The sequence below is a fragment of the Mustela lutreola genome, chromosome 6 (assembly GCF_030435805.1).
Source record: "Mustela lutreola isolate mMusLut2 chromosome 6, mMusLut2.pri, whole genome shotgun sequence".
NCBI lineage: Eukaryota > Metazoa > Chordata > Mammalia > Carnivora > Mustelidae > Mustela > Mustela lutreola.
This window is the reverse complement of record NC_081295.1, coordinates 10,495,403-10,522,667: the sequence shown is the minus strand read 5'-3', so window position 1 is coordinate 10,522,667 and position 27,265 is coordinate 10,495,403. Positions and strand designations below refer to the sequence as shown.

General features: G+C 44.6%; 1 protein-coding gene across 10 annotated transcripts in view; it reads left to right on the top strand.

Annotated features, from left to right (window-relative positions):
* Positions 1 to 1,566: 1,566 nt before the first annotated feature.
* The window catches only part of ARID1B (AT-rich interaction domain 1B), a 439,398-nt gene continuing 413,699 nt past the window's right edge, over positions 1,567 to 27,265 (top strand). For 5 of the 10 annotated variants that reach the window (XM_059176677.1, XM_059176681.1, XM_059176674.1 and 2 more), the window contains exon 1: positions 1,567 to 3,739. In XM_059176677.1, the coding sequence (XP_059032660.1) occupies positions 1,895 to 3,739 (1,845 nt within the window). In that variant the 5' untranslated portion in view covers positions 1,567 to 1,894. The remainder of the gene's footprint in view (positions 3,740 to 27,265) is intronic. The other 5 variants (XM_059176683.1, XM_059176676.1, XM_059176682.1 and 2 more) reach the window with 2 other exon arrangements.

Below are 27,265 nucleotides of genomic sequence, written 5' to 3'. Positions count from 1 at the left end.
GGCAAAAACTGATGAATGATTTGGCATGAATTCATCTTACAGTTCTGTAATTCTCTCTTACACACAATGATATAACCCGTTTTCCAGTTGTTTGCATAGAATTACAATTTGTTGTTTGTACACTCTGTAATGACCCTTGGGTGTGCACCTGATTCCCCTCCCCCACCAATTAGTCACCACTTTTTCCCACCTATCCTTTTCTGTTTAGTCATTAACATATTTGCACTTGCTCAAGCGAGTAAAAATAACCATTGCAGTTAAAATAAACTAATCTTTATAAGAAGCTGAAGAGTGAGATGATTTTAGAAAACTATGTTCTACTAAAATCATATATATTATTTCAGCTAGTGTGACCCCTTGGAAGTTCTGGTTTCCACACTAGTGCCAGTGAGTCATTGCTTAGGTTAAGAAGGCCTGCTTGAAGATACCCAGAAGGTTACTAGGTGATAAATTAACAATAATAAAAACATTTAAAACATCATCAAGTGACAAAATAGAGTATTTTTAAAAGAACAGAGTCTGAAACATTTCTCCTTAAGATTAGATTCGACCAGTTTACATTACTATTGATCTTATGTTTATTAAATATAATACGTATTTCTTTTTAGTTTTATTTCACACTGCTTAGAAACGAACCCATATCAAGAGGGTTAATTGTGCACATTAACCTCTGAAATATGATGAAAGGCGTCATATAGATTTATGAAGACATGAGATAAACTTCAGCTGTCACTATTATGGCACCTGTAGTGAAATTTCCACGTGCAAGTGCGAGCATAACACACCAGTCTACTTATTTGAAGACCTTCCCTTTACTGAGAGGACAGACACGGGCATTTTAAGAAAAATGCTCCTTTGGGAATGCTTTTGCGTTTTCACTGATAAGCCTACACGCATATATGAGGTGCCTTAAAAAATCGTTATATAAACATCATCTCTGGGGCAGGTGCCGCCAGCCTCAGCACTTACTGAGCACTTGCTGTGTACAGGGCACAGCACTCCCTGAATGCGGCTAACCTTCCCTTAAAGGCTTTCACATTTCGCAGTTTGAAGAAGTTGTGGCAATCACGCCGATGGCCCGAATCAAGGCAGAGAGGCCAACAGTCTGAAAAATTACATAACTGCTGGGACAGGCAGTGCTTTTGCACAGATTGCCCAAATATTTTCTTTCTCCGTCGGCTCCCCCAAACCTTGGAGGCCAACAGACAACTTTGCTCCCCGGCCCTTCTCCCTCTTTTGTCTGCTCGTCAGACTCGTTTTCCACCTTTGTATCGCTCCTTTTAGACGTGAAAACAAACACGCGAACGGCCGGTTGGCAAGGAGACGGGGCACGAGGGGAAAGTGCAGCCTCCCGCCGCCCCACGCCGCCGCGCTCCGGGCGCCTGCGGAGCCGGCCCAAGCCCCCGGCCCGGGGCCGCCGGGTGCCCGCGAGGCTGCGCCCCGGCGGCGGGCGGGCGGCGGGCGCAGGGCCCGGCGGGCGGCGGCGGCGGCGGCGGCCCGCGCCGAGTCCAGTCCGCGTTTTGCGAGTGCGCGCGAGTAATCAGAGAGAAGTGGATAATAGTTGCTCGGGCTCGCTCGGCTCCCTCTCAAGCCATGCTGGGCCCGATAGGCTCAGTCAGTCGTGTATTTACCCATATCCGGGGTAGAGAGGAAAAGAGAAAAGTTTCATTTAAACCTGAACTAAAAACTTTCACCATGAAATCACACAGCGGGAACAGGCCCAGACCGTAAGGCGTGCCTCCCGGTTCGGCTCCGGCGGGGCCTGCGGAGGGGGAGGGGGCTCGCTCGATTCCCGTCGGGGCGTGTGGATGCGCACAGGAGGGGCCGCTGACTAAAAAGTGGGTTTTATTGTCTCCCCCCGCCCCCCGCCCGGCCTGGCCACGCCGCGGCGATCATGGCCGCGCGGGCAGCAGCGGCGGCGGCGGCGGCGGCGCGGGCGCGGGCGGGCAGCGGCGAGCGGCGGGCGCCCCCCGGGCCGCGGCCGGCGCCCGGGGCCCGGGACCTGGAGGCGGGGGCGCGCGGCGCGGCGGCGGCGGCACCGGGACCCATGCTGGGGGGCGGCGGCGACGGCGGCGGCCTGAATAATGTGCACCACCACCCCCTGCACCCCCGTCACGAACTGAACATGGCCCATAACGCGAGCGCGGCGGCCGCCGCCGCCAGCACGAACAGCGCCAAGAGCGGCGGCTCCGAGGCGGCTCTCAAGGAGGGTGGAAGCGCCGCCGCGCTGTCCTCCTCCTCCTCCTCCGTGGCGGCGGCGGCGGCGGCGTCCTCCTCTTCCTCCTCGTCGGGCCCGGGCTCGGCTATGGAGACGGGGCTGCTCCCCAACCACAAACTGAAAACCGTTGGCGAAGCCCCCGCCGCACCGCCCCACCAGCAGCAGCACCACCACCACCATGCCCACCACCACCACCACCATGCCCACCACCTCCACCACCACCACCACGCACTACAGCAGCAGCTAAACCAGTTCCAGCAGCAGCAGCAGCAGCAGCAGCAGCAGCAGCAGCAACAGCAGCAGCAGCAGCAGCAGCAGCAGCAACAGCAGCAGCAGCAACATCCCATTTCCAACAACAACAGCCTCGGCGGCGCGGGCGGCGGCGCGGCTCAGCCGGGTCCCGACATGGAGCAGCCGCAACATGGAGGCGCCAAGGACAGTGCCGCGGGCAGCCAGGCCGACCCCCCGGGCCAGCCTCTGCTGAGCAAGCCCGGCGACGAGGACGACGCGCCGCCCAAGATGGGGGAGCCGGCGGGCGGCCGGTTCGAGCACCCGGGCCTGGGCGCCCTGGGCGCGCAGCAGCCGCCGGTCGCCGTGCCCGGGGGCGGCGGCGGCGGTGGCGGCGGCGGCAGCGGCCCGGCAGCCGTCTCGGAGTTTAATAATTACTATGGCAGCGCTGCCTCTGCTAGCGGCGGCCCCGGCGGCCGCACTGGGCCTTGCTTTGATCAACATGGCGGACAACAAAGCCCCGGGATGGGGATGATGCACTCCGCCTCTGCCGCCGCCGGAGCCCCCAACAGCATGGACCCCCTGCAGAACTCCCACGAAGGGTACCCCAACAGCCAGTACAACCATTATCCGGGCTACAGCAGGCCCAGCGCGGGCGGCGGCGGCGGCGGCGGCGGAGGAGGAGGAGGAGGAGGAGGAGGAGGAGGCAGCGGAGGAGGAGGAGGAGGAGGAGGAGGAGGAGCAGGAGCGGGAGCTGTGGCGGCGGCGGCCGCGGCGGCGGCGGCAGCAGCAGCAGGAGGCGGCGGCGGCGGCGGCGGCTATGGGGGCTCGTCCTCGGGGTACGGGGTGCTGAGCTCCCCCCGGCAGCAGGGCGGCGGCATGATGATGGGCCCCGGGGGCGGCGGGGCCGCGAGCCTCAGCAAGGCGGCCGCCGGCGCAGCGGCTGGGGGCTTTCAGCGCTTCGCCGGGCAGAACCAGCACCCGTCGGGGGCCACTCCGACCCTCAACCAGCTGCTCACCTCGCCCAGCCCCATGATGAGGAGCTACGGCGGCAGCTACCCCGACTACAGCAGCCCCAGCGCGCCACCGCCGCCGCCGCCGTCGCAGCCCCAGTCCCAGGCGGCGGCGGCGGGGGCGGCGGCGGGCGGCCAGCAGGCGGCCGCGGGCATGGGCTTGGGCAAGGACATGGGCGCCCAGTACGCCGCTGCCAGCCCGGCCTGGGCGGCCGCGCAACAAAGGAGCCACCCGGCGATGAGCCCCGGCACCCCCGGCCCGACCATGGGCAGATCCCAGGTAACCCCCGCGCCGGCCGGGCCTGCTTCCGCCGCGGCGGCCTCGCCGCGCGCCTCGAGCCCTAGTTTCTTTCTTTCCGCGTACTTTTTCTGCGTCTCGTGCTGGGGGGGAGGCGGGGGCGAGGCGCCCAAAGCCATTTTAACTCGCGGCTGCCTCCCTCGGAGGCTGGGGAGCGGGGGGCGTCCGACTGCGCGGCCCGGGGGCCTGGGGAAGAGGGTCGCGCCGAGGGCCGGGACGCGCGCGGGGATGGCCGGCCGCCGAACACCCCCGCCTCGCCACCCCACCCCGGGCTCGGAGCCGCGCGTCCGGAGCCGGGGACTGCGCCTCGGGCGAGCGGTGTGGGCGCCGGGGACGGCTCGGGCGGCTTTTGTAACCGAATCGGCGCTCCCGGCCGGTGCGGTCTGGGGAGGGATATTGACCCGGTCTTCTCGGTTAGCGCCAACAATAAGCCTTAACTGGGAGAAGAATGAGGAACTTTGTCCTACCTCCTACCACACCGCGTTCCCTCTTAGCCTGCAAGGTGAAGGCAGGAAAAATAGGTTAGCTTTGTGGCAACCGAGTGTGTTTTTCGTAGTTCTTCCCCGGCTATTCAGACATAGTCGATGCGAGCTTTGGGTTGGAATGCTTCGTAGCAAAAAGAATACCCCCATTTACAACGACGTGGAGGTAAAATATCCTAAAAGAAATCGATTCATTCCTGGGAATAGCCAGGAAATCCATTATTTGGCTTGCAGGCTGCTCGAAAGGAGTCACCTTCAGCAGATAGGCTATGTTAAAGGGACGCATTCCGGTTAAATTGAACTTATTTTGATCATGGATCAGGCATACATTTTATTCAGCAAATCCAGGAAAACAGCAGACCAGTGAAAATTGATCTTTTTGGGTCGGATTTATTTGAATTTTCTTGAATTTGCTGTCACCCAGGTCCTACAGCGTTATTAGGAAGTGTCCTGCACTCTTGCTGTTTCTTGCTCGTAGGCTGAGCCTAAAGACTGACTTGATCTCCTTTGCAAGGTTTGGAATTTGAATTGTGGAGGTAAACTGGCTGTAATAGTCTCCAGACAGCTGCCTCTGAGTTGACATCTAATCTGCCATCTGATTGGCTCCCCTCTCACCATTGGGCATTTAGCACTGCTGATGTAAATAGAAGTGCTGAGCAGTACAGTCACAAAAATTCTTGCCACAAATAATAACTGAGCTCTATTACAAGCAGATGTAAGGTTGAATATTATTTAAAGCTTAAGTTATTATGAATCATAGTTATTAATAAGAGGATTAAATACTAAAAACGTTATGCTGGTGTCCAGTACACTGGGCATTTACAAAATCAGATCTTTGGCAATCCTAACGTGGACATGCATCTATCACGGACTTGGAATGTAGGATGAGGATATGGCAATTGAAAAATAATTAAGCCAAGAATTTTTACCAGTTTTTGGATTTGTAAAGCTTTTGTGAAAGGCCCTTTACAGATTAAACTGTGCAAGAAATGAATTGTCAGCCCACATAGTTTAAAATTAAAAATTATGGCGTTCAAATTTTCCAGGTTCTGAGATGCAACAGTTCTTCCAGTGATACTTAATGAGCTTTATAACAAGATTAAAGCTGTATTTCTAGTAATGTGTGTTTTAACAAATCTCATTGTTTTAAGATGTTTGTGAATGAGGAATTTTAGTTAAATTGATGTAAAGGTTAAAAATCACAAAGTGAGGAAACTAATTTTGTATACAACAGTGAAGGAAAAATGGATAGTCTTGTGAAATACTAAAAATTATTTTACGTTTGCTTCTGGTTTGGAAATATAGAAATGCTCTAGGATTTTTTTTTTTTCCTCTTTTTGATTATTTTGTTCGGTTTGGTGATGTGAGCCTCATTTGAAGTGCTTACACAGGTATTAGGGAAACTATCACATGCAAGCTGTGCTGGGTGTGTTTTTCCCAACTAATCTTTCTCTCAGTAGACATCTTAAATGCTGTGAAAGTTTTTAAAATTCTAATTTGTTAGGAATTAACAGTGGTTGTAATACATGTTTTCACTCAGCTTATTTATTTTAGGAAGGTATATTTTAATAACAACCGTATCTTAGAGGAGAGACATGTCAGACTGAATACAGGACTGAATTTAACAAGATAATCATGTAAATCCCCAGCTAAGGACATTAGAGTCCACTACTTTTAAATCTTTAGTTACTGGAGTTTTACTTTTAATGAAAATATATTTCTCTACTCTTGATAGAAAATTTGTGATATCAATTTTTATCTTTGATTCACACAAGTAACACAGAGAAGCCTTGTGTAAATAAACCCATGTAATTAATTTTAAAAACATTTACTTTGTCAGCTTTCTTTTAAAGGGATAGTTTAAAATTCCCGTCTTTGTAAACTAGAACGGAAGGATAATAGAGGCAAATGTATTATGTAGGTCCTTGTTACTTTACAATATTATTTCTTAATGGTACCAATCATTTTAAGTATTTTGTTTTCTTGGAATGAGAGTGAATCCATTATGTCCTCAGTGTGACCCTTGGGAATAGGTTTTTTATTTTTGAGGGGGAAGAAAAATGCCGGGCATATGACCTAGATTCACAGATTTCTTTTAGGTAGTTTGCCGTGTAACGTGTGGAATGTGTCTTTTTTATATTTTTCCTTTTTGGAAGGCTAGTTTTTATTTAGTATTTGTTAGGATAATTATGATAAGAGATAGTTATTTGTCCAAAATATTAAATTACTATGTAATTATAGGACATAAAGTACTGTTAAATCACGTTAAATGATGAAATTTTCTTGTGGCTTTAGCACATTTAGTTTCATTTTTGATTTTAGGAATGGTTTATATTGGGTGGCAAATGTATTTATATTGGAAATAAAATATATGTGTATATTGTATTGGGGGGTCTTTTTTAAAAGTGAAATAAGCCATTTTATGATACAGTTTGTTACTGGGTTTTTGTAAGATAAGGGAGGTAGAGCAGTCTCAAATGGAGTACTGAGGTCTACTCACGGAGCCTAGATTTTATAATGTCTGCATTTGTGCTGAATTCCATTTATTTTATTTTAGTCTTAGTTTTATAGAATATAATACAATATAATTTAAAAAAAAGCCTTATTTACCATTAAAAGAAGCGACTAAGCTGGCTTACAAAGCAGGAAGTTACAGACTGGTTCCTGATTACCTTAAAATTTGTATAAGATACATTATAGCATAACATCATTCCCCACTTCCCCTCCCAATGAAATTTTAGCCTATCTGATGTTGTAAATCTTGTAAAGAAATTATTGTGCCCTAAGTTGATATATTTGCTGAGATATAGCTGGCTGGCTGGCTGCTCTGTCGTCAGAGAAGGTAGAATTGGCAACTGTGATTATAGAAAAGGCCTATCATTAAAAAAAAATAATAACAAAAATGTTTAAGAGTTTTGTTTTCCTAGGTTACCTGGAATGAAATTACACATGGCTTAATTTTTTTTTTTTTTTTGCATATCCTCATTTCTGTGTACTTACTTTTGACATTTTCTTTTCTTTTTCCTTCTTCTTTTTTTTAAGTAACTACTCTTTAAGACAGTTATCACTTAAATTTATGTTTCTATTAATACAAAATTGTTAAGTATGTTCTAGGAAACATCATATTCTTACCTTGGGTCTGTAGTGAGAAACCTTAATTCCTCTTTTATCTTTGGTTTTGCTTTTTATCTATATTTAGGAATGAATTTTTGTTAGGGCTTTTTCTACTTGTTTCATTTTTCCCCAGCATCATATTGTATCAGAACTATCACAAGTGTGTTGTGGAGATGGAAATAATCCAAGTCAACCTTAGACACTTAGACTAATGTACTTTTCCTCTAAATAGCATGTTCTTTCATTAGGATTGACAGAATAACATCTTCACTCTGGTATGAAAATAGTATTAATTCTGGTTTGAGGACCAGTTCTGAAAATGTAAGACCATGTGGAGGAAGATTCATAAATTTGATAGTTTTATCAGACACATATTTAAAGAAAACAGGTGTAAGAGAATGGGGTCAAATTTAAGTTCTATTTCTTATTCATGGACTTTATCACTTTATAATTTGGGGCACAGTGTAGCTTAAATGGCTTCAGTAGGATAGATACCAACATGACAGGCAAACTGAAAAGATGATCATTTCGTTTATTTATACCCTGTTCTTTCCTAGGAAGAGAGTAGTTTGATTTAAAATTTGTTGAAGGGGGGTCCTCAGAAATTATATTTATTTTGAAGACTGATTTGGACATGTAAATTTTGGCTGTATTGTATTGGGAACTGTATAAGCATTTGCCCAGTGCCCTAAATTTGGAGGTTTTTCTCATTACAAGAATGGCACTGCTCAGTTAAAGGATCTGTGTACTTTGATCCATCACTGAGGAAAAGGAACTAATAATTCACTTGTGTCACTTTCATTTTGGCCTGTGTGTAGATTTGTAAATTTGAGGGTTATATTTATATTTGAAAGAGCTGTTGTGTATCACTTAAGACAACAAATTTATGGGGGCTCACAAGGAATGTTAATAAAACTCAAGTTCCTTTTTTTTTTTTTTACAGTAATTAGATTTTCAAAATGGTTGTTAAAAATGTTTTATGACATTTTATAATACTATTTATACTTACGGGCCACTTCCACATCTAGGCCTCTTTGGAATGGGATAGGTATTGGTCTCCGGCCTTTTCCAAGGTGTTCTTTCTTCATCTGGAGATTCGTGCAGACTCTGTGGATACGTGAAGTAGAGCCATGTATTCACTGTGTGTGTGTGTGTGTGTGCTGGAGGCCGAGGCATCCCTATTTGAGTTCTCCGTGTTTCTGAGGGGTCAAGTAAGAACCAGGTACAACTGCTTATCCCCCAAGGATATATATCATATATCATAGATGTAGAACTATCACGTAATAATTGCTTTTCACAGTTTGGAGGTTATTTTATACAAGACTAAGTGGCTCTTTTTGGCTTAATTGGGTGATAGAATTAATTTTGATCTAAAAACTTGGTATATGTTAGTGACTTTTTCTTTTAGAATTTTGGTGGAAAGAAAATGATACAGGTATTGGTACTGAGGTATCCTTAAGTATCCCCTTTTTTTGCCTTAGGCTAACCTAGGAATGAATGGAATTGTTGGTATATGCACACTGGAGTTTTAACCTAAACAGTTCACCCTAATTGAGTGACTGAGTGACTTTATCAGAGTAAAATATGGGCTTCCACAGTAAGTTTTCAGCAAACATGTTCTGTTTTCAAAGGCTTTAACTTGGAGTAATTCTAAGAAAACGATTTCCCTAGATTTACTTATTTGAATAGGATCCAATAGGCAGTTTTCAAACCCACTTCTGAATGGATCAGTGCCAAGAATATTAGAAGGCTACTGAGTTTGACAGATGAACTAATGATGAAATTAATTTGTTCCTTGAATGATATTTATTGCTCGGAAAAAGACCAAAGCTCTAAAATCTCAAGCATACCCGGTTTACCAATAGACACTCTTATTTTAGGTAGGTGGCAGCAGAACCTGGACGAGATCTGTCAGAGCAGGCAGTTCCTTTGAATTGAACGAGATGCAGCTTCTCCTCACCATCTTGGAAGCTCTTCTCAGCATCTTGTTTGGGCCTTGATGATAGGTGAAACTTGAGAATCAGACATTACTTATTAGGTGACTCTGGAAGGGAAGCCATATTTGATGAAATCCGGAAGAAAAACCTAGACCACATTTTTAAAAATATGGGAGGCCAAAAGAATTACATATGCTTTTTAAAAATTATGATAACATATACGTAACATAAAATTTACCGCTTAAACCATTTTTAGGTATACTGTCATTGCCGTGAAGTCCACTCATGCTGATGTGCAGCCATCACCCCATCCATTTCTAGAACTTTTCATCTTCCCAAGCGAAATAAAAAGTTTCTTCATGTCAGACCTTCATATTGTTAGTTATTAACGTGTATTGCAAGCAAAATAATCTTTCTAGAGCCAGCTCTTGCTGCTTCATAGTTTGGTGGTAAACCCTTCCTCAGATGTTCCCTCGCAGCACTCATGCTGTGTGTGTGTGTGTGTGTGTGTGTGTGTTTACGCCACTACTTCCTTCCACTTCTAACTTGGGGGTGATGTTCTTCCCAGGTTTGGTCTGTTTGGAAATGTGTTTTGTGTAGGTTAGTTGTTTCTCTGTCAGGTCATTAAAAGTTTAAAAGCAGCTTTCTGAAGACTTTCTGTTTAAAGGTTTGGAATACTTTGTTGAGAGAAACGTGGTACTTGGTTAGATAATAAGACATGAAAATGAACTGTTAGCATGAGCATTTCCCCCCTTTGCTGCTCTCATCTTTTGCGTGTTAGCCTCTTTTCAGCACTCGTTTTATCTTTCTAATATTAGTGGAAATCATTTACAATGTTTATTTTCTTCCAGTTTTGTGTTAAGTTTTGGGCCATCCCAGTTCCCCAAGCCTGAGCAAACATCCATGTGATGCTGTGTCTTTTTCCATAGTGTTCTGGGCCCCAAATTTGTGCTCCCCCTTAGGTTTTTAATTAGTAGTCCTCTGCAAAATTGCAGAAATTCTTTGTATGTGGAAAAATTCCTAAATTAAAATGATCGGTCTTTTAATTAAATTTAGAGGCAGCTGCAAAGGGATGCTTCTTGGATCCTGGCTAGTCTTAGAAACAGGCTCTTCTGTATGTAAAATTTGGAATTGTGTTTTAGCGGCCATTGCTGCTGCTGTGTAGTTAGATCTTTAGACGATCAGTTGTGTACCTTAACACTAAAGTCCACAGAGGACACAGAAATTGAACTGTGATTTAAGGAAGCAACAGTGATCTCTTAACGGGGTAAGGGTTTAGCATTTGTGTATGCTCTGAGGTGTAGGCTAGATAAGTATCTGCTCCGGGTGATCAGTTGGCAAATGTTCATTGAACACCCATTTTTGTCATCAGCCCTGTGCCGGCCGCTGCCAGTGGCTGGGGTCTGGGGACCGCTGCTGCCGCTTCTGTGCGCAGTGGAGGGAGACATGCTGCCGCACCCGGCTCTCCCTGAACCTGGGTCTGGCATGTTGGGCATCGTTGACTTAGAACTGGCTCATTTAAACAAAGTGCAGATCGCGGCCATGTGGGTCAGCGGTCTGTCGGCCTGCTTTTTGGGTGGGAGAGAGTGGATTTTGGCAAAACAAATAATTGTAGATTGTTGTGATATGGTTGATGTGAGCTAGTGACTCTTTTCCCTGTCTACCAATCAATTACAGGCTTAGTGCCACCGCAAAATGAAGATCCCACTACAAAGAATAATAGCTAAAAGAAGAAAAATATAATCACTTTGAAATTTATATAGAATGGTCCTTTTTCTTTTTCTCAGTTTTCTATATTACATAGGCTCTTGGAGAAAAGTTAAAACAGTCTGCTCAGATTTAGGAAGATACTTGGATTGCTGGAGTATTTTTGGTAACTGTTTAGATAATGTATGCTGGCTGAGGAGTAAATTCAGCTACTGCTTCTGGGTCCTGAAATAAACCTTTCAGAAAGCGAGGCATTGATGATTAGTGGAGGCTGTTCCAGAATTCTTAGTATCTCCTGTTTCTTTTTGTGCTGAGCATCTTAGAAGTTGAACCACTCACTGTACTTCATAATAGCCTTATTTTGAAATAACTGGTAATTCTAAAAATTGTGTAGAATGTGGCATCTAATTTCTGAAAATTTAAGAAGCAAATTTTAAGATCCCAGGACCATATATTTATATATATTAAGCTCTAACCTCGTTTTAATATCCTTTAAATTTTCTGCTTTCAGTATGTAATTTTTATAATAAATTCACTTTACCCAATGAATTATAAATGACCTTGGAAATAGAAATGTAAAACATTGCTACTGCTGAGCAAGAATCTGTCTGAAGAAGCAGGCATATTTCTAAGGGAGCTGGCATGTTTGTTGTATATTAGTTTATTTCTGTGATTATGAGGATTTATGAGAGAATGCGAATATATTACAAGGCATCCTGACGTAATGGAAAGGTCGCGGGCTTCGAGTTGGTAAGACTTTGATTCACTTGTAGGCTTGAGTGCCCATTTTCTCTGAGATGCGGCCGAGGCTCAGTTTCCTGACATGAAATTTTGCCCTCTGAGGAGAGCTGTCACGGAGTTCGTGCCTGCAAATCCTGCGCCATCGTTACGTGGTCTTTTCCCTCCAGTCTTCGCAGGGTTTCGTGAACCCCGAGTTCCTGTTCTCTGCCCGGCCTTTGCTGCGCTTCAGGGTGTGGTCGCAGATAAGCCCCCGCCTCCATCAATTCCGTGACCCCAATCCGTCCCAGCTGCAAAATCCTCTGCTGCTTTGAATTTTAAAAAATACAGTGCCTAATCAGCTATGCACCGCTGAACATCTTATTAAACTATACTAGATCCTGGACATGTTCAGAGAATATAAACTGAGGCCGATGCAAATACACAGATTTTGTGGATACCACCGCACTGTCCCTCCCAAAATGTAGTTTTGTACAGATTGGGACTCTTGTAAGCAATTGCATGAATTGGTTTTGGTTGACCAGTGGAGCCCATGGCGGACCGATGTGATTGAGTCTGAGCTGCTGCCTCACAGTGTCCCATCCTTAATATTAATCAGTAAATTCTGAGAATTATTCCTTTCTGATACTTTTTAGATCGTTCCACTTTCATGATCTACCCAAATGACTAGCTTTTTAGGGGAAGTACTTTTTGCAAAGGAACAAATTTCAAAAAATTAAAACTAGGCTTTGGGATTCTGAGGGGTGGACTTTGGTCTCTGATTTCATGGTTAAGTAACTTACTTCTGCATCTGTTTCAACTTCACTGAATATGTGAGTCACACTTGGTCCTTAGCAAGATTATAATTTACATATCAGGGAGGCTTAGGGTTGCTGTGCAGTAGTCAAAGCTGCAGATGTCAAAGCTGAGCATGCCCAGGGCCTATCTCAAATATGTAGGTAGAGAGGAACAGGGTTTTTTTTTTGTTGTTTTTTTCCTTCCTCTTGTTAATGCTGAGATTTATAAAAGTATCAGGGACAAAATTTAATTCTATTATGAGCAAATACTTACTCTGAGCACCACTTGGTGCTTAAGATACAAAGAGTAAATATAACATATGATCCGTAATTTTCCCTGGTGAATTATCATAGACTCCTGGAGTTTTACAAAGTGGAAATTAAAATGAATGGCTACATTATTCTCCTGCAGTTCTGTGCAGAAAGACTATATCCCTCAAAGTGCATCATCTAAGAACTGTTTGAAGAGTAGTTGATAATGTATCCAAACTGAAAATTTTCTTATGAATATATTATACATCTCCAACAACAGTTTCAAGGTAATCTGTTCAGTTAGTGTTTCATGGTCTTATGTGGAAGGTTACTGTGCTTGCAGATTGTTCTTAGGTGCTGTGACATTGATAAGAAGGTGATCTTAATTTGGATTTTGTTTTGGGTATCCTATGGGGATTTTTCAGCTAAAGCAATGGCTTTACAGTGTCATTAGCATGAAGGATTTAGAATTCAGTTCATTTGGGGCGCTGGGTATCTCAGTCGTTAAGCATATGCCTTTGGTTCAGGTCATTATCCCGGGGTCCTGGGATCAAGTTGTGCATCAGGCTCCTTGCTCAGTGGGGAGCCTGCTTCTCCCTCTCCTCCCGCCCATGCTTTCTGTCTCACACACACACACTCTCTCTCTCAAATAAATAAATAAAATCTTGTAAAAAAAAAAAAATAAAAGAATTATGTTCATTACCTTCACTGTATTGAACAATCTCCTCCTGTGTGTTAGGGCTTTAGGGGTATAGCAGGAACCAAGGTATTAGGCAGATGTTTGTGGAGAGCCTACTGTGTGCCTCGTATTGTGGTGGATGATGAATTCCTCGGTGACAAGGACATGGACCTTGATGGATTGACAGTGCAGTGACTAAGGACTGGTAAATGTGCTACACAGTACAGTGTTACTGGTTCAGTGGGGGAAGTCCTGATGTTAGTGGGACATCCCGCAGAGATGAGCTCGAGGTCAGGGGAGAAGTAAGAAGGCTCTGCGCACCAACTAAGGTTGAACAAGCTGAGACCTGGTTAATGAGCAGATGTTAACTGAGTTAACCAAGTGAGGAGGCCTGGAGATGGAAGCAGGGAGGGGCAAAGGCAGGAACCAGCAGGTTACAGAACCTGGAAGACTGGACGTTGACTACCTGTGTGACCTTGGGCAAGTGACTGCACCTGCCTGAGGTTCGAAGTTCCTTTCTGTCCAAAGAGATCCGAGAGAAGACTTAACCCATGGAATTGTTTCAGGAAGTACACTTGATAGAGCGCCGACGTACTTACTACCTGGCAAGGAAGGGGCTGTTTTAAAAACGTAACAACAGATTGTATTTTGTCTTGGGCAAGGAATGAAGATGAGTTAGATGTGGTTCTGTATTAGGTAATTTAACAAGTTAATTTAACAGCCTGTTATTCTTTCCTCTCGGAACAAATGGGTTAACATTTGAAGGTTATTTCTAGTCCAGACAGTTTCAGTTCTTGATTGCCTGATGTGTCTGTACCTTGCCAAGTGTTTAGGGAAAGTGAGTGATGGGGCAGTTGACGACATTTTAGAAAATTTCATTTTAGAAAAATGTCTACTGTCATTTGCTAGTCTCTTTACAGTCATATGTTTTTAACTGGTAAGGAAAAATTAATTCAGATCGATAATAGGGGTGTTTAATTTCATCATCATCAACATTTAGTGACCTTGGTATAGGGGCAATTTACCAGATAAAAAGATATCCAGGGAATCTTTGAAAATCGTTACACATTGCGTCATTCATTGGTCAGTATAGAGGAATATCCTTATATTACGCAGTGAATATTGGCGATTGCAATAAATAAGATAGTTTGTGGAATATTTTTATTTTACCTACTATCCCATTTAATTAGAAACATGGATTGAATAACTCTGGCCTCATGAGCAATTCAAATTTTGAATCAAAGGAAATTCGCAGTAGGCAGACAACTTGCAAATTGGTGAAATGGATCTTTTGCTTTTAATTAATTTTCTCCATGTGTTAAAGAAATAGTTTATTAACTGCTGAAAAATTTAAAAAATTGTAGTCACATTTGTTATGATTTTGTTGGGTTTGAAAGTCTTCCCTTTCCCGACTCTTGTTGCCAGCCCTTTTCATTTTCATTTGAGCAGAGAGAATGCTCAGGAAGGTGCATGTTACAGCAGGCAGGAGTGTGCTTTGTGAGTCTTGGTTTCTCCCCTTGGTATACGTTATGTGTGGTAAGACTTGGTTTTCCCTCCTCCACTGAGACGTTTGTCAGAAGTACGAACACTTTAAAGCAGTAGCGTTTTACTTTTATTCAGCAATTAATTAGTGAAGATAGAACGTGAAAAGCAATTTTGTGTTTTGTCTTTTATTGTGCATTAAGTTCCTATAGTTTTCCGTATTGCTTTCCATATTAACGAGGAGGGAGAGAAGAATGGAGGAGAAGATGAATTTTATTTAAGACAGTTACGTTCGGGTAACTTAAAGGAATGTGCTTTTTTAGTCTATAACTACCCTTTCCTGGTGTTTCATGGTTCTCTGAAGAAGTAATGCAAAGAAGTTGTAATCAGCTGTTAAGATATTTAAGCCAACTGGTTGTCAATATGTTGAAGTCTTATTCTTGGTGCGTCTAGAAACTTCATATAAATGAATTTTATGAAGAAGGAGGTGTACCAGCCTGGCTACACTGGTGAGGCTGAAATCTGGATTTGATTTGCATATGTGGTATTTTTTAGGGACTCGCAAAGTTTCACACATGAAATAAACTAGGTAGTGTGTGCGGCATCACATGATCAAAATATTTTTCCCCTTACTGCTGCCAGAAGCTATCTATTGCTTTTCAACAATCTTACTTGTTGGGCATCATGCCAAGATGTTTAAGACAACCCCTTACGTGAGCTGTTCCATTCTTAACCTCTTTGACTGAAGTGCCGTGACCTTCACATATGTAGATTAGCCATGTGCTCTGTGAATTGAAACTTGCTGCCTCAGGAAGAAAGGGTTTTTCTTTTTATTCCACTGGGAATTTGACAGCCATTCATCCCTGACCTGGGCAGAGGTAATGCAAGGAAATTGGATTCAAATGGAACGCGGACAGATAACACAGGGAGGCAGGCAAGCTTTCTACCTCGCGGAGGATGAAAATATCCTGCGGTATAGAGAATGTGCTGATGCGAAGGATCTGAAAAGCAACAGATAGCGAGAGAGATAGATACATGCAGGCGTTTCGGAACAATGTCCTTTTAAGAAAGGAAATTGTCATTATGGGCATTTCTAATTGGCTTTGACTCTACTTTCGTTCTCCCTTTCTAACTCAAGTTTTTGAAATCTATTTTTGCATTTTAAAAAATTTCTTAACACGACTTGAGAATGAAATAATGCTAAATATTATGGGCAAGCATGGACTTACATACATTTAACCTAGAGGAGTTTCTCAAAAGTGGAGGTCATTAGAAAGTTGGAGAGAGGACAGTATCACCTGTATCTGGAAGAATCAGCAAGTTTCTTTGTCTCTATGCTCTACTTTTTTGAAGTGAATTGATACACAGAGTTTGAGTCACGTGAGAATTCTGCTGAGTTTTGTAATGATTAATAAAAATAATTAATGAACAAAAATAATGAATTTTTGTATTTTTATTAGACTAGTTTTAAAGAATGTTCACCTTTGCTTTGTTGGTAAACATACTTGAAATTAAAGTAAAATTCAGTGTAAATACGTCGTGACACTTGATTAAGTTGATATGACAGAGTGTTGAGAAGGAAAGTTCTCATTATAAGAATAATGGGTCTGAAGTGGTACTCCAACTGGTTTCTTAGCAAAAGGACGGGATGATTAGGGCCGCCTCAAATTTATGAGTGCTTTCATGTGGCTTTCAGAGCTGAGCCTTTCCTGTGTACATCAGGGCTTGTGAAATATGGGTCAGGGCATCCGTTATGGGCTCTGTGGGAGGCGTTGTTGATACCCAGCCTGTTCTGTGCCGTGCGAAAGAGGATGTGTGTGTGGGGAACGTGCTTTACGGATGGACTAGGCTAAGAGGAGTGCACAGTTATCCCTTGACTTGAGGAAGACTTGTTTCCTTCCATGTGCGGACTAATAAAAAAGTTGGAGAGAGTGTCTGGTGTTGGTCACGCAGCTGGTGGGGCCTTCCATGGATTTCCGTTAACACGGTGGACACGAGGAGTGACGGTCCATAGACAGCGGGACGCCGGTCTTACCAGCTTGTTCACGTGCAGTTTGCGAAGATGGAGCAGCAAGTCTGTCCTCCCAGGGAGAGAAGTGCAGGGCTCAGGTGAGGAGGGGCCTGCGCCTGAGAAGGCAGATTAGGAAAAGGAGCAAAGCAGGCGTGTGCTTCCCGTCCGGATGGACGGTGTGGAGTGGCCATCCTGGGGCAGCGTGTAGCTGGGTACGGATGAGGCAGGAGAAAGGGTAGTGAGTCAGCAGCCAAACCTTGAGGGATCTTTCTTGTTTCTTTTTAAATGGTGGCCTGTAGTTTCATTTATTTATTTGACAGGGAGAGCACAAGCATAAGCAGGGGGAGGAGCAGAGGGAGAGGGAGAAGCAGGCTCCCCGCTGACCAGGGAGCCTGACGTAGGGCTCCCTCCCAGGACCCCAGGATCATGACCTGAGCTGAAGGCAGACGCTTAATTGACTGAGCCACCCAGGCGCCCTCCTAAATGGTGACCTGTATGAAGACTGTTTCATAGGGACACGGGAAATCAGCCTCTCTTTCTAGTCAGGTGTGATTAGTAAAAATATTACAAACACACTGCTTTCCACTCTTGGACTCCCAAATAAAGAACTGCCCATTCAGAGGTAGAGTTTCAGAAGAGCCCTGAATACAGTGATAGAATAAAAGCAATAACGGTAATAATAGGCCCTGTCATTGAACACTTACCTGTGTGCTAGCACATTGCGTCATTAATTGCGGTCTTTCAACAGTCTTACAAGGCAGTCTCCCAATTTTATGGACAAAGTAAACTGTTAAAATTAAGTTTGTTCAGTATCCAGATATGTTTGGTGTGAAAGCCTGTATTGTCTCCACAAAAGAAGTGGTTCTCAAATGGGTTGTACATCGGAGTCACCCAGGGAAGTAGCCAGGGCCTTTGAGGCCTCCCACCCCCATTCGGGTGTTCTCAGGCTGTGGAATGGCCTGGATGCCCACTTTTCTCTTCTCAGAGAGATTGGTTATTTATTAAAAAAAAAATTTTTTTTTTTAAAGATTTTATTTATTTGTCAGAGAAACAGAGAGGGAGATGTACAAGCAGGGGGAGCAGCAGGCAGAGGGAGAAGCAGGCTCCCTCTGGACAAGGAGCCCAATGCAGGACTCCATCCCAGGACCCTGGACCCAGGACCCAGGACCCCAGGATCATGACCTGAGCTGAAGGCAGACGCCAACCCACTGAGCCACATAGGCGTCCCCGTTACTGATTTATTTAGCGGTACAATTTAAGTAGACTTTTTTGTTGTTGTTAAGACGTGTAGAATTACATACTTATAATCAAGCTTTTACTATATTTGGGCTCCATAGTCATACCAGGCAAAGAAGAAAGAACTGTGCTTTCAGGGCACGAAGGTGGCTATTGGATTTTTCTGGTGGTGTCACTGAGCATTAATTTACATCCGCCTGTCAGAGGAAACTCTGTCCTAAGATCTGGGTCATTGCCTGGAATTACTGAGAGAGGCTATGAAATAGTCTGCTGCTGTTTGAAGAGCAGCATAGGTTCTGTTCTGAATCACTCACTCGTGGCTGTGACTGAAATTTCTGCGACGAGGAGGTGAGGGACCAGCATCTAGAACCGTGGACCAGCATCTAGAACCGTGTCCAGTCCGTGGTACCCACTTACTAATGAACAGTTTCGATGAGAGAATGCATGAATGGACTGGGCGGCATCTTGGAGTCTCGAGTTATGTGTGTTATGAGCCCAGAAATCTTAAATCCCAGAATGGATGACAGAAAAAGGGTATGGGAAGGGAGGACAGGTGACAGTCCAGGACCAGCGGATGGGAGAAGGGAGAGCGCAGGCAGCTGGAAGCGAGGATTCTCCGGTGAGAAACCAACACACAGATTTAATGCTCCTCATGTGCCGGGAGTGAACTACTGTCGCGGTGAAAGTGGTAAGACAGAGTGCCCCCCCCCCCCCCGTCCCAAATTGGCAGATCTTAAAATAATCGAGACGCTAATGCATAGTTATGCGAAGAAATGTAAGGCAGGAAAATCCTCCCGGTGCTTTGGTGAGATCGTTTCATGACATGAAGTCATGAGTGTTTCTGTCTTTGCTGTTTTGCCACATGGCCGTTCTGGAGCCAGAGTCAGTGATATTGGGAGGATATTTAAAAAGCACTTGATCGGTGGACCCTGTCCAATCCCTGTTTGTTATTTACTTAGTGGCAAACTTCTAGGCTGACCGGGCCACAGAATGTTGGGACGTGTCCCAATACCCGTGCTTTTAGTCTTTCTCTGCCTAGTTCTGTCTGATGGGAAGGTATGATACTGGGAAATTTCCCTTGTGTGTTCCCAACTAGTCCTCTCTTTTGAAACTTATCAATAAAACCACATCTCACAGCTTTAAAGAAAACCAGTTTGTCCCATAACCTTGTCATAGACGTGGTGTAAGTTCTGTTCCACTTAGTACTGCGGAGCAGTGGGGGTGGCAGGGCGGGTGCAGGTTACTGGCTCCCTCCACGACTCTTTCCTGGGTGTTCAGCTTGTGTTTTTCCTCATGTCCTGACTGCTCCCAAGTTTGAGGTTGAGAATATTTCTGAATGACCTACCTCCAAAAGGCTATTTTTAGCTTAGAATGAAATGAAGGCTTTCCTGTCTTGTGTTTCCTATTTTCTAATACTACTTGATTTTGTTTAATTATTTAGAGTGATATATCATTACTGAGTAATCAGGGATTTATAGTTTCTGAAGTTAATGCTGACTACTCCTAAGCCAGCTCAAGCAAATGAATTCACGATCTATTTCGAAGAACCCATAGGAAGAAAAAAACCCAAACTGGTAACATGTGTTTTAGGCTGTAGCTCTTTGTCACCAGCATGTCCTTTTCTCTAAGACTGGATCCTTAATTTTGTTTGGTTCTTCAGGTTTATGAAGGGAATGCACATTTCTGATGTCTTAGCAGTCACGTTTTAATCTTATTCACTATAGTAAGAGGTATCGTCTTTTGCTTAGAAAGCTAACACCTGTCTGCCTGGGTTAGTACTTCCAGAAAGTTTCTGTTGTAATGTATCATTCGTCCGGTGCAGGGTTTCCAGCAGCACCAAGGTAACATTCTGAAACAGCTGAGAAAGCCTGCGGAAGATGACTATCCCAGCGCCCAGGGACCCAAGTCTGTCAGAGAAGAAAAAAGCCATTCCCTCCCTTTTCAGGCGTAGATGATAGTCATTTGGTTCTCCATGGTAACTTCCTTTTTTGCCATATTATCAGTACAAAGTGGAGGAGTGAGTCGAGCAGCTGTGGGCAGCAGGTGAGAAGTGGGGCCGCCGAGAAGCCGAAGGATGAGATGCAAGTCGTGCCAGCCACGGGCAGGGAGCCAGCTGTGCTGGCTTGTCCTGGTGACCTTCTGGGGGAATCAGGTGAGAAACAGGCCAAGCCTTCCAGGCCTTGCTGTCTTTGAGAGCCTTGGACACCAATCTGGTAGGAGAAGGCCTGAGGATAGTAATATGGGGACATTTGGAGGGCCGTCTTCCATACCCTAAGAAACCCTGGGAAAGAAGAATGGAAAAGCGGGGTTGAGAGTCGTGGGAGACCTTGAGGCTGATGGCAGACACTGTGCTACATCATCCTTGCCTCATTTAGCAAATAGATACTCGCATCTGGTCAGGTGCTGATCTGTTGACCTGCTGGCTGAGAGCTAGTATTTCAGGTGCTGGGGACACAGCCATGAATAAAGCACAGCCCCTGCTTTCATAAGGCTTACCTTCCAGTGACATTTAATCCCAGAGGCAGCAGAACGGGTTCTCCGCGTGGGGGTGACGCTCTTTGTAGTCGGGTTGAATGGTGGTGGCACGGGGGACTCGGAAGAATTGGACACTTTGAAAAACTGGTTATTTACTAATGAGGCCGTATACGAATAGGTAATAAAAATTGCTTTCTAAAGGAACGATCGGGGTTATTTCTGTGGTCTCAGAAATGCTCAGCACGCCCCCGTTGTGTCAAGAGGACGGCGGTGAAAGGTAGCGTTTTTTTTTTTTTTTTTTTTTAATATTTTTATTTATTTATTTGAGAGACAGAGAGAGCATGAGAGGCGAGAAGGTCAGAGGGAGAAGCAGACTCCCCATGGAGCTGGGAGCCTGATGCGGGACTCAATCCTGGGACTCCGGGACCATGACCCGAGCCAGAGGCGGTTGCTTAACCAACTGAGCCACCCAGGTGCCCGAAAGGTAGCGTTTTTATTCGCGCTCGCTGGAATGGGACGTGGCGGCCGCAGCGCTGCCTTCGTCTGTCCTGGCGGAGAGGAGGAAGCGGGGCTAACGCAGAGCCCCCGGCGGAGTCCGCGGGGAGAAGCCCGAGGGTATTGTGACTCTCCGAAGGCGCCCACCTACCTCTTAATCATCCTGTGGACTTGGCGACAGGCTGTGGTTCTGGACACGTTGGGCTTGTGACGTGGTCCAGAGAGCTGGCTGGCGGCGCTCCGGGGCGGCTGGAAAGTACAGGAGGGGGATTCGGGCCCAGTATAGCCAGATGGGATCTAGGGGTGAGGCTCTGGTGGAGGGTGGCGTCGTGAGGGGTGCTGAGGGGTACCCGGGAGCACTACCGTTGAAGGAGTGGAAGGGGAGCCAGCCAAAGAGCCAGAAAGGGAGATGGAAAGCGTGGGGAGAGTCGCACGGAAGAGACGGGGGACGCGTGTAGCTGTGGGAGGCCCTGAGGAATGTTCAGGTCGGAGTGGGCGCTGAGGTCTTGTCATTTGCTCATTGATGACCTTCGGGAGAACAGTCAGGAGGGAGGCAAGTCGCAGTGGGCTGTAGGGTGACCACGATGTGGGGAAGAGGCTTCCACATGGTAGGAAGAGGAGTGCTGGGTTCTTTTGGTTTTGTTTTGTTTTTAAATTTTATTTAACTGGGAGAGGGGTGGAGAGTTGGTTTTGCTGCGTTGCCTTCTTCGTGCCCAGGCCCTGTGCCCCCTCTCAATGTCAGTGGCCCTCTCCCTCTGCTGTTGGACTGGGCTCCGCCTGCGTGGAGACCAGAAGGGCCCTTTCTCTTGTGTCCCCAGTGTCGGATGCAGTTGTCTGGCACCCGGTGGGACCCAGTGTACGATTGTTGAGGGGCTACACATACTACATGAGGTCCCTGATTTAGTCCTCGCAAGCCCTCGTATGTGACTGGAGGGGACCCATGTGCTTTGAGCAAGGCCAGCAAGTGATGGCCCCACGAGTAAGTCTGAGTCAGATTAACTCCAGTGCCTCTGCTATCTGGGTCTTTGTAAAGGGTGGAGGATACACACGTAGTCTGTAGGCCGAGGGGAAGGAGTTGCATTTTTGTGAAGATTACTTACAGACATTTCCACTGCCGTGGGGGAACATGGCCCCTCCGGGCCAGTAGTCTCAGCCTGGGCAGTGATCAGCAGGGGTAGAAGATGTTACACATCTGCCCATGACCAAACTTGTGTTTGGGAGCTGGCTTTCAGGGTTAACCCCCACAAGCTTTGAAAACGTTTGCTCTGTGTGTGTAAGTTAATCTTTGATGTTCAACTTGTTAGGCATGTAAGGATTTACTCCTGTGTATTTGTAGAGAAACCGTTCTTTAAATTACAACTTGCTACCTGTCCCCTTTCCCTCATGGTACCTGGAACCTCAAAAGGAAGTCCCTTGTTTTTCCACTGTACTGAAATGTGAAGTTCTGAGTAATTAGTAATATAAAATACTTTCTTGAACAGTTACCAGGGGTCAGGCGGTGCTAAGAACCTCTTGGCATGAATGAGGTACTGTCATTGTACCCATTTTACAGACGAGTGAATGAAGGCATAGTCTGGATGAGCCTAAGGACAGTATTTAGGTGACCCCTCGGCCTTCTCAGAGGCGCTGCATTTGTTCGCGGTGGTGCGTGGTCTGAGCGGTTAGATGAGTGCTCTGCATTTTTGTTGTGGAAGCTGCCACTTAATAGCAGTTTGTTTGTTTTTTTTTCTTGCTTTCTTACTTACATTCACATCATTTGATATTCCACGAGGATATTGGAAACGTCAGTGAAGAAAAATATCCCTTTCCCATAGATGGGATATTATTTGCTTAGAGATGGAAGATAGAATCTTCCAAGAAGCCGCTCAGTAGGAGGGTACGTATAGCCCCTCCCCCGCCCTCCAGTGGGCTAGAGGAGAGTCCTTTCCTTCTCTAGTCCTAGGAGAGGTGGCCCTAAGGCAGACTCCCCTTCTGGTCAGGACCCACGCCTTTCTTAGACATGTCCCTTCTGCCCCTTTTGCTCTGCCAGTTAGGAAGCAGTTTTGAACCAAAATGCATTTCTTTTTTGATGAGAACGTGAAGGGGATTTTTATACTTGGTTTACTTTCTGTTACCATTTCACCTTCCTAAAGAGGAAACTCTTCGTCCTGATACATACAGAATGTGACCAAAGGATGACTTGCCAGCAGGAAGAAAGCTTTGTTAGCATCAAGTTACTGTGTCGAACTGCTCTGTCCAGTATGGTAGCCCGCAGGCACATGTGGCTATTTAAGTTAAAATTAATTACGATTACATAAAATTAAAAATGCAGTTGTGCAGTGTGCTAGCCACATTTTAAGTGCTTAGAAGTACAAATGCAGCACAGAATAGAACATGCCCGTTGTTGCAGAAAGCATTATTGGACAGTGTTGCTCTAGACACTGGTTGCATCTTGTAATTTTGAAAACGCTTTAAAACTACGATTACTATGCACTGTTCTTAGTGCAGAATGTGTGCTCCTTGAGCTTTGGGTGGCCGTAAGTAGGACTGAATCTCAATTTTGAATATAATCTTTGTTACCACAGTATAAATGTGTTGTGATTATCCAAAATTAAAAATTGATGGGGAAAAAAACAATAAAAGAATATTATAAGCAAGAATTTCTTTCTCTATTTCGGACTGCTTTGTCCAAGCTTTTCTGCCATGTCATGTGAGGATTGTAGGAACAGAGAGGGCGTCTAGGTTGTCCACTGTTTTTAGGAGGAGAGAAGGTGCTGCTGCTCTTTGGAACTGAGCATGGGGAAGGCTGTTTTACTTGATTTTGTTTTATATCTACTGAAAATAAATGTAAGACTGGTTAGTGTTTTTGTTTTTTGTCTTTTCCTTCTGAAATGTTTGAAGGAAAGTACTTGATTTCTGTCTGTGTCACAGTTTGAACTTTAACCGGTGGTTTGGTAGTTGGAATAGGTTATGCATTTTGCTGCGGAAAAAAATCGAATTGCTTTCTCAAGGTTGACTAAAATGTTTTAACTCTTCATAGCAAATGAGGCGTGAAACAAATTGTCAAAAGGATGGAGACAAAGTTATTGCAGCAGGGAATGTTTAACGGGCTGGTGATGTTCTACCGGAGGTGTGAGCCGAGCAGATAAATGTGTAAACGGCACCTTTCTCCTTTTCCCCTGCCCGATTTTTCACAGCTTGTCTTCGCGAGAGGACCTAAATCTATGTCAGAAAAATCGCAGCCCTTCTGAAAGTGTTAGATTATAGTGTTGCTATGAGGAATAATTAAGAAGTACTATAGGCAATGGATTAGGAGAAATAAACTTCCTGTTTGCAAACATTTTACTGCACATCATCATTAGATGAAGCAAAAATAAATTTTTAGTGTTTCTGGAAGCTTGATTATGTGTAAAGTATGTCACTGCTTCTTTATGCCCATATACTCCTCTGTTCATTTGCTGTGCATCGTTCTACTCAGAATAATACCCTTTTTAGGATTTAGGATTTTAGGATTTACTTGTTGGAATAATAATGCTTGAACAGAAAGATAATGGAGTGTTTAAATCATGGACTTTTTACTTCTAAAATAGCAAATGTTAATTCAGGGACTCACTAGAGGTTTAATAGGTGGCCCTTTATATTTTTGGCCGCTTCTTCCTTCACTTTCATTTCCAGGCCTCTCTTTAGGGTTTTAGAATTTATTAAGATATAGCAAATAGACGGTTACAGCTCTCCCAGCCCACTGGGGCTTTTAATTTCAAACATAGATCATAGAATGGCCAAAATAGATGTGCCATAGAGAGTGTGAGGGAGAAGTATGAAATAAATAAAGGGAAAGATTATGCATTGGCCTTGTTTCTCTGGGGCTAAGTATAAGTCACTTTTTATATTTGTAAGTATTTTTAGCATCTTACAAGCAAAGGGGTATATGAATATATGTGTATATATGTCTATGAGAACATGTCTTGGGTTGTATTTATATATGTGTATATATGTGTGTATATGTGTATACATATTTAATAGGCAAGCAGCATCTCATCACACTGATACGAGGGTGTTACTTCTGCATCTTTCCTCCCCTTGATACTTCTAATGGGTGGGTGTATGTGTGACTATGACCACTTTTTTCATTTTTTTTTTTTAACTTAACCACTTTAATGATAGGTGTACATATAGGGATTAGAATAAATTGATTATACAGTTTCCAAGCAACCATGTTTTTTATTGGACTGACTCCAGGATGCAGAGATGATTGAGGTTGTATGTGTGTGTGTGTGTGATTTTTATGCGTTTATTTAAGCCTTTCAATGAAGATTGAAGAGCTAGCCTTTTATTTATGGAATACAGTCTACATTTACAAATTTATGTAATAGAAATGCATGTATATTTCCTGTGAGTTTTCGCATACAGAGGGGTAATGGATCTAGCAAAGATTGTAGTAGATGCTACTTGTCTTTTTAAGAGGGAACCAAAATATTTTCGTTCCCTTCCTTTCCATTTGCTCTTATCTCTGAGCTAGCTTATCTCTGTCTTCTGTCCTCTTCATCCCTCTGTGTGCATAGCCGTCTGGTCCTTACCTAAACTTACTTTGTTTCTGCTTTTATGTATGCTTCCCCCCCCCCCCATCCCCTACAAGTGAATCCGCCTTTTGTTTTCATGGTGTGCTTTCTCTTGCTTTCATTTTGTCGTCTTTTTATTTCTTTTCCTTTTCTTGGTCCAGTACTTTCTGTCCTCCTCAGCTGCTCACGCTGAGTGGCTCCGTTTATAAGCTTCAAGTTCCATATCCTGCCCTACGTGGGCATTCATACAGGATTTATTCTTAGGTGTCTTTGGTTACCTTTTTGCCAATGTGTTTTTTACATTCATTTATTCATTATCAGAGAGAGAGAGAGAGAGAGGGAATGCGCCTGCACAAGCAGGCAGAGGGAGAGGGAGAAGCAGACTCCTCGCTGAACAAGGAGCCCTATGTGGGACTCCATCCCTGGACTCTGGGATCATGACCTGAGCCAAAGGCAGCGGCTTAACCCACTGAGCTACCCAGGCGTCCTTTGCCAGTATGTCTTAAAAATTTGACCCTTTTGATCTCTTCATGTCCCTGTTTTTTTTTTTTTTTCCCCTTCCCAAAACTAAGTCTTAAAAGATTAGGCAGTATTACTAATTGACGGTATTTGTAAAGAGACGTTTCTTTAGAGCAGGAGTTTAACAATGCAAACATCTTGCTCAAGTTCTGTACTTTACTCACTGACCTTTGACTGTTTAACTAATAATTGCTTATTATAAGTATGTATTTGTCTGCTTATATTACCCAGGCTGGAACAAACCTCCTGCAGCTTACCCTGAGTCTGGTTCCTCTTAGGCAGGTGCTTATTCTGGAGCCTGGCCGTGGCTCCTTGGATTTGATTTTTAAGGCAGATCCAACATACACACTTAACTTCCCTGAGTCCTGCCGGCCAGCCTGCCTAGCGGGAGAAGGACTAGCAGGACGACCCCTTGAGCAAGGTGTTCAGCTTGGATACCCAGCTCTGCCACTTGTTATTTGTGAAATGGCGATAAGGTACCCACGCGCCGGGTGGTTTCGCAGAGTAAAAGAGACAGTCTGTGCAAGCATATGGAGCGCACTTACCCGGGTTGACTGCTGCTCTCTCCATTGCCATTAAAGCGGAGGAGGTGTACGCTTCGCTCAGGGGCAGATAGCACTTTGCCTAGAGGACTATTCTGCTGTTAGAGGGCTACTGGGAACCAATTGTTTTAATTCAAAGGCCACCTTTCCTTTTATTTTCTTTCTTTTAGAGGGAAGAAAAAAACAGAAGAGTTACATACAAACTTTGAAACCTTGTGATGTGATTGTTTTCCAGTTAGAAAGCTCATTTCTAATTTATATTGTGGTCACTTTACCTCTATCACGTGCACTGAATTGGGTTCAATGCTGGGCCCTAAAACCTTAATCATAAACCTTGTTGTTTCTGTGTCCTTACCAGTAAAATGGGGATTAAATGAACTGTCAGGAGAGTATACTGTCTGGGTCCTCAGTAAATGTCAAACTCGCGTGCAGTGCGGCTAACAAAACTTTAAAACATTAAAAAAAAAGGCATTTGGTTTTCAGAAAGTGCTTTTAGTTTCTGAAGTTGGGAACACTGTGCCTTAA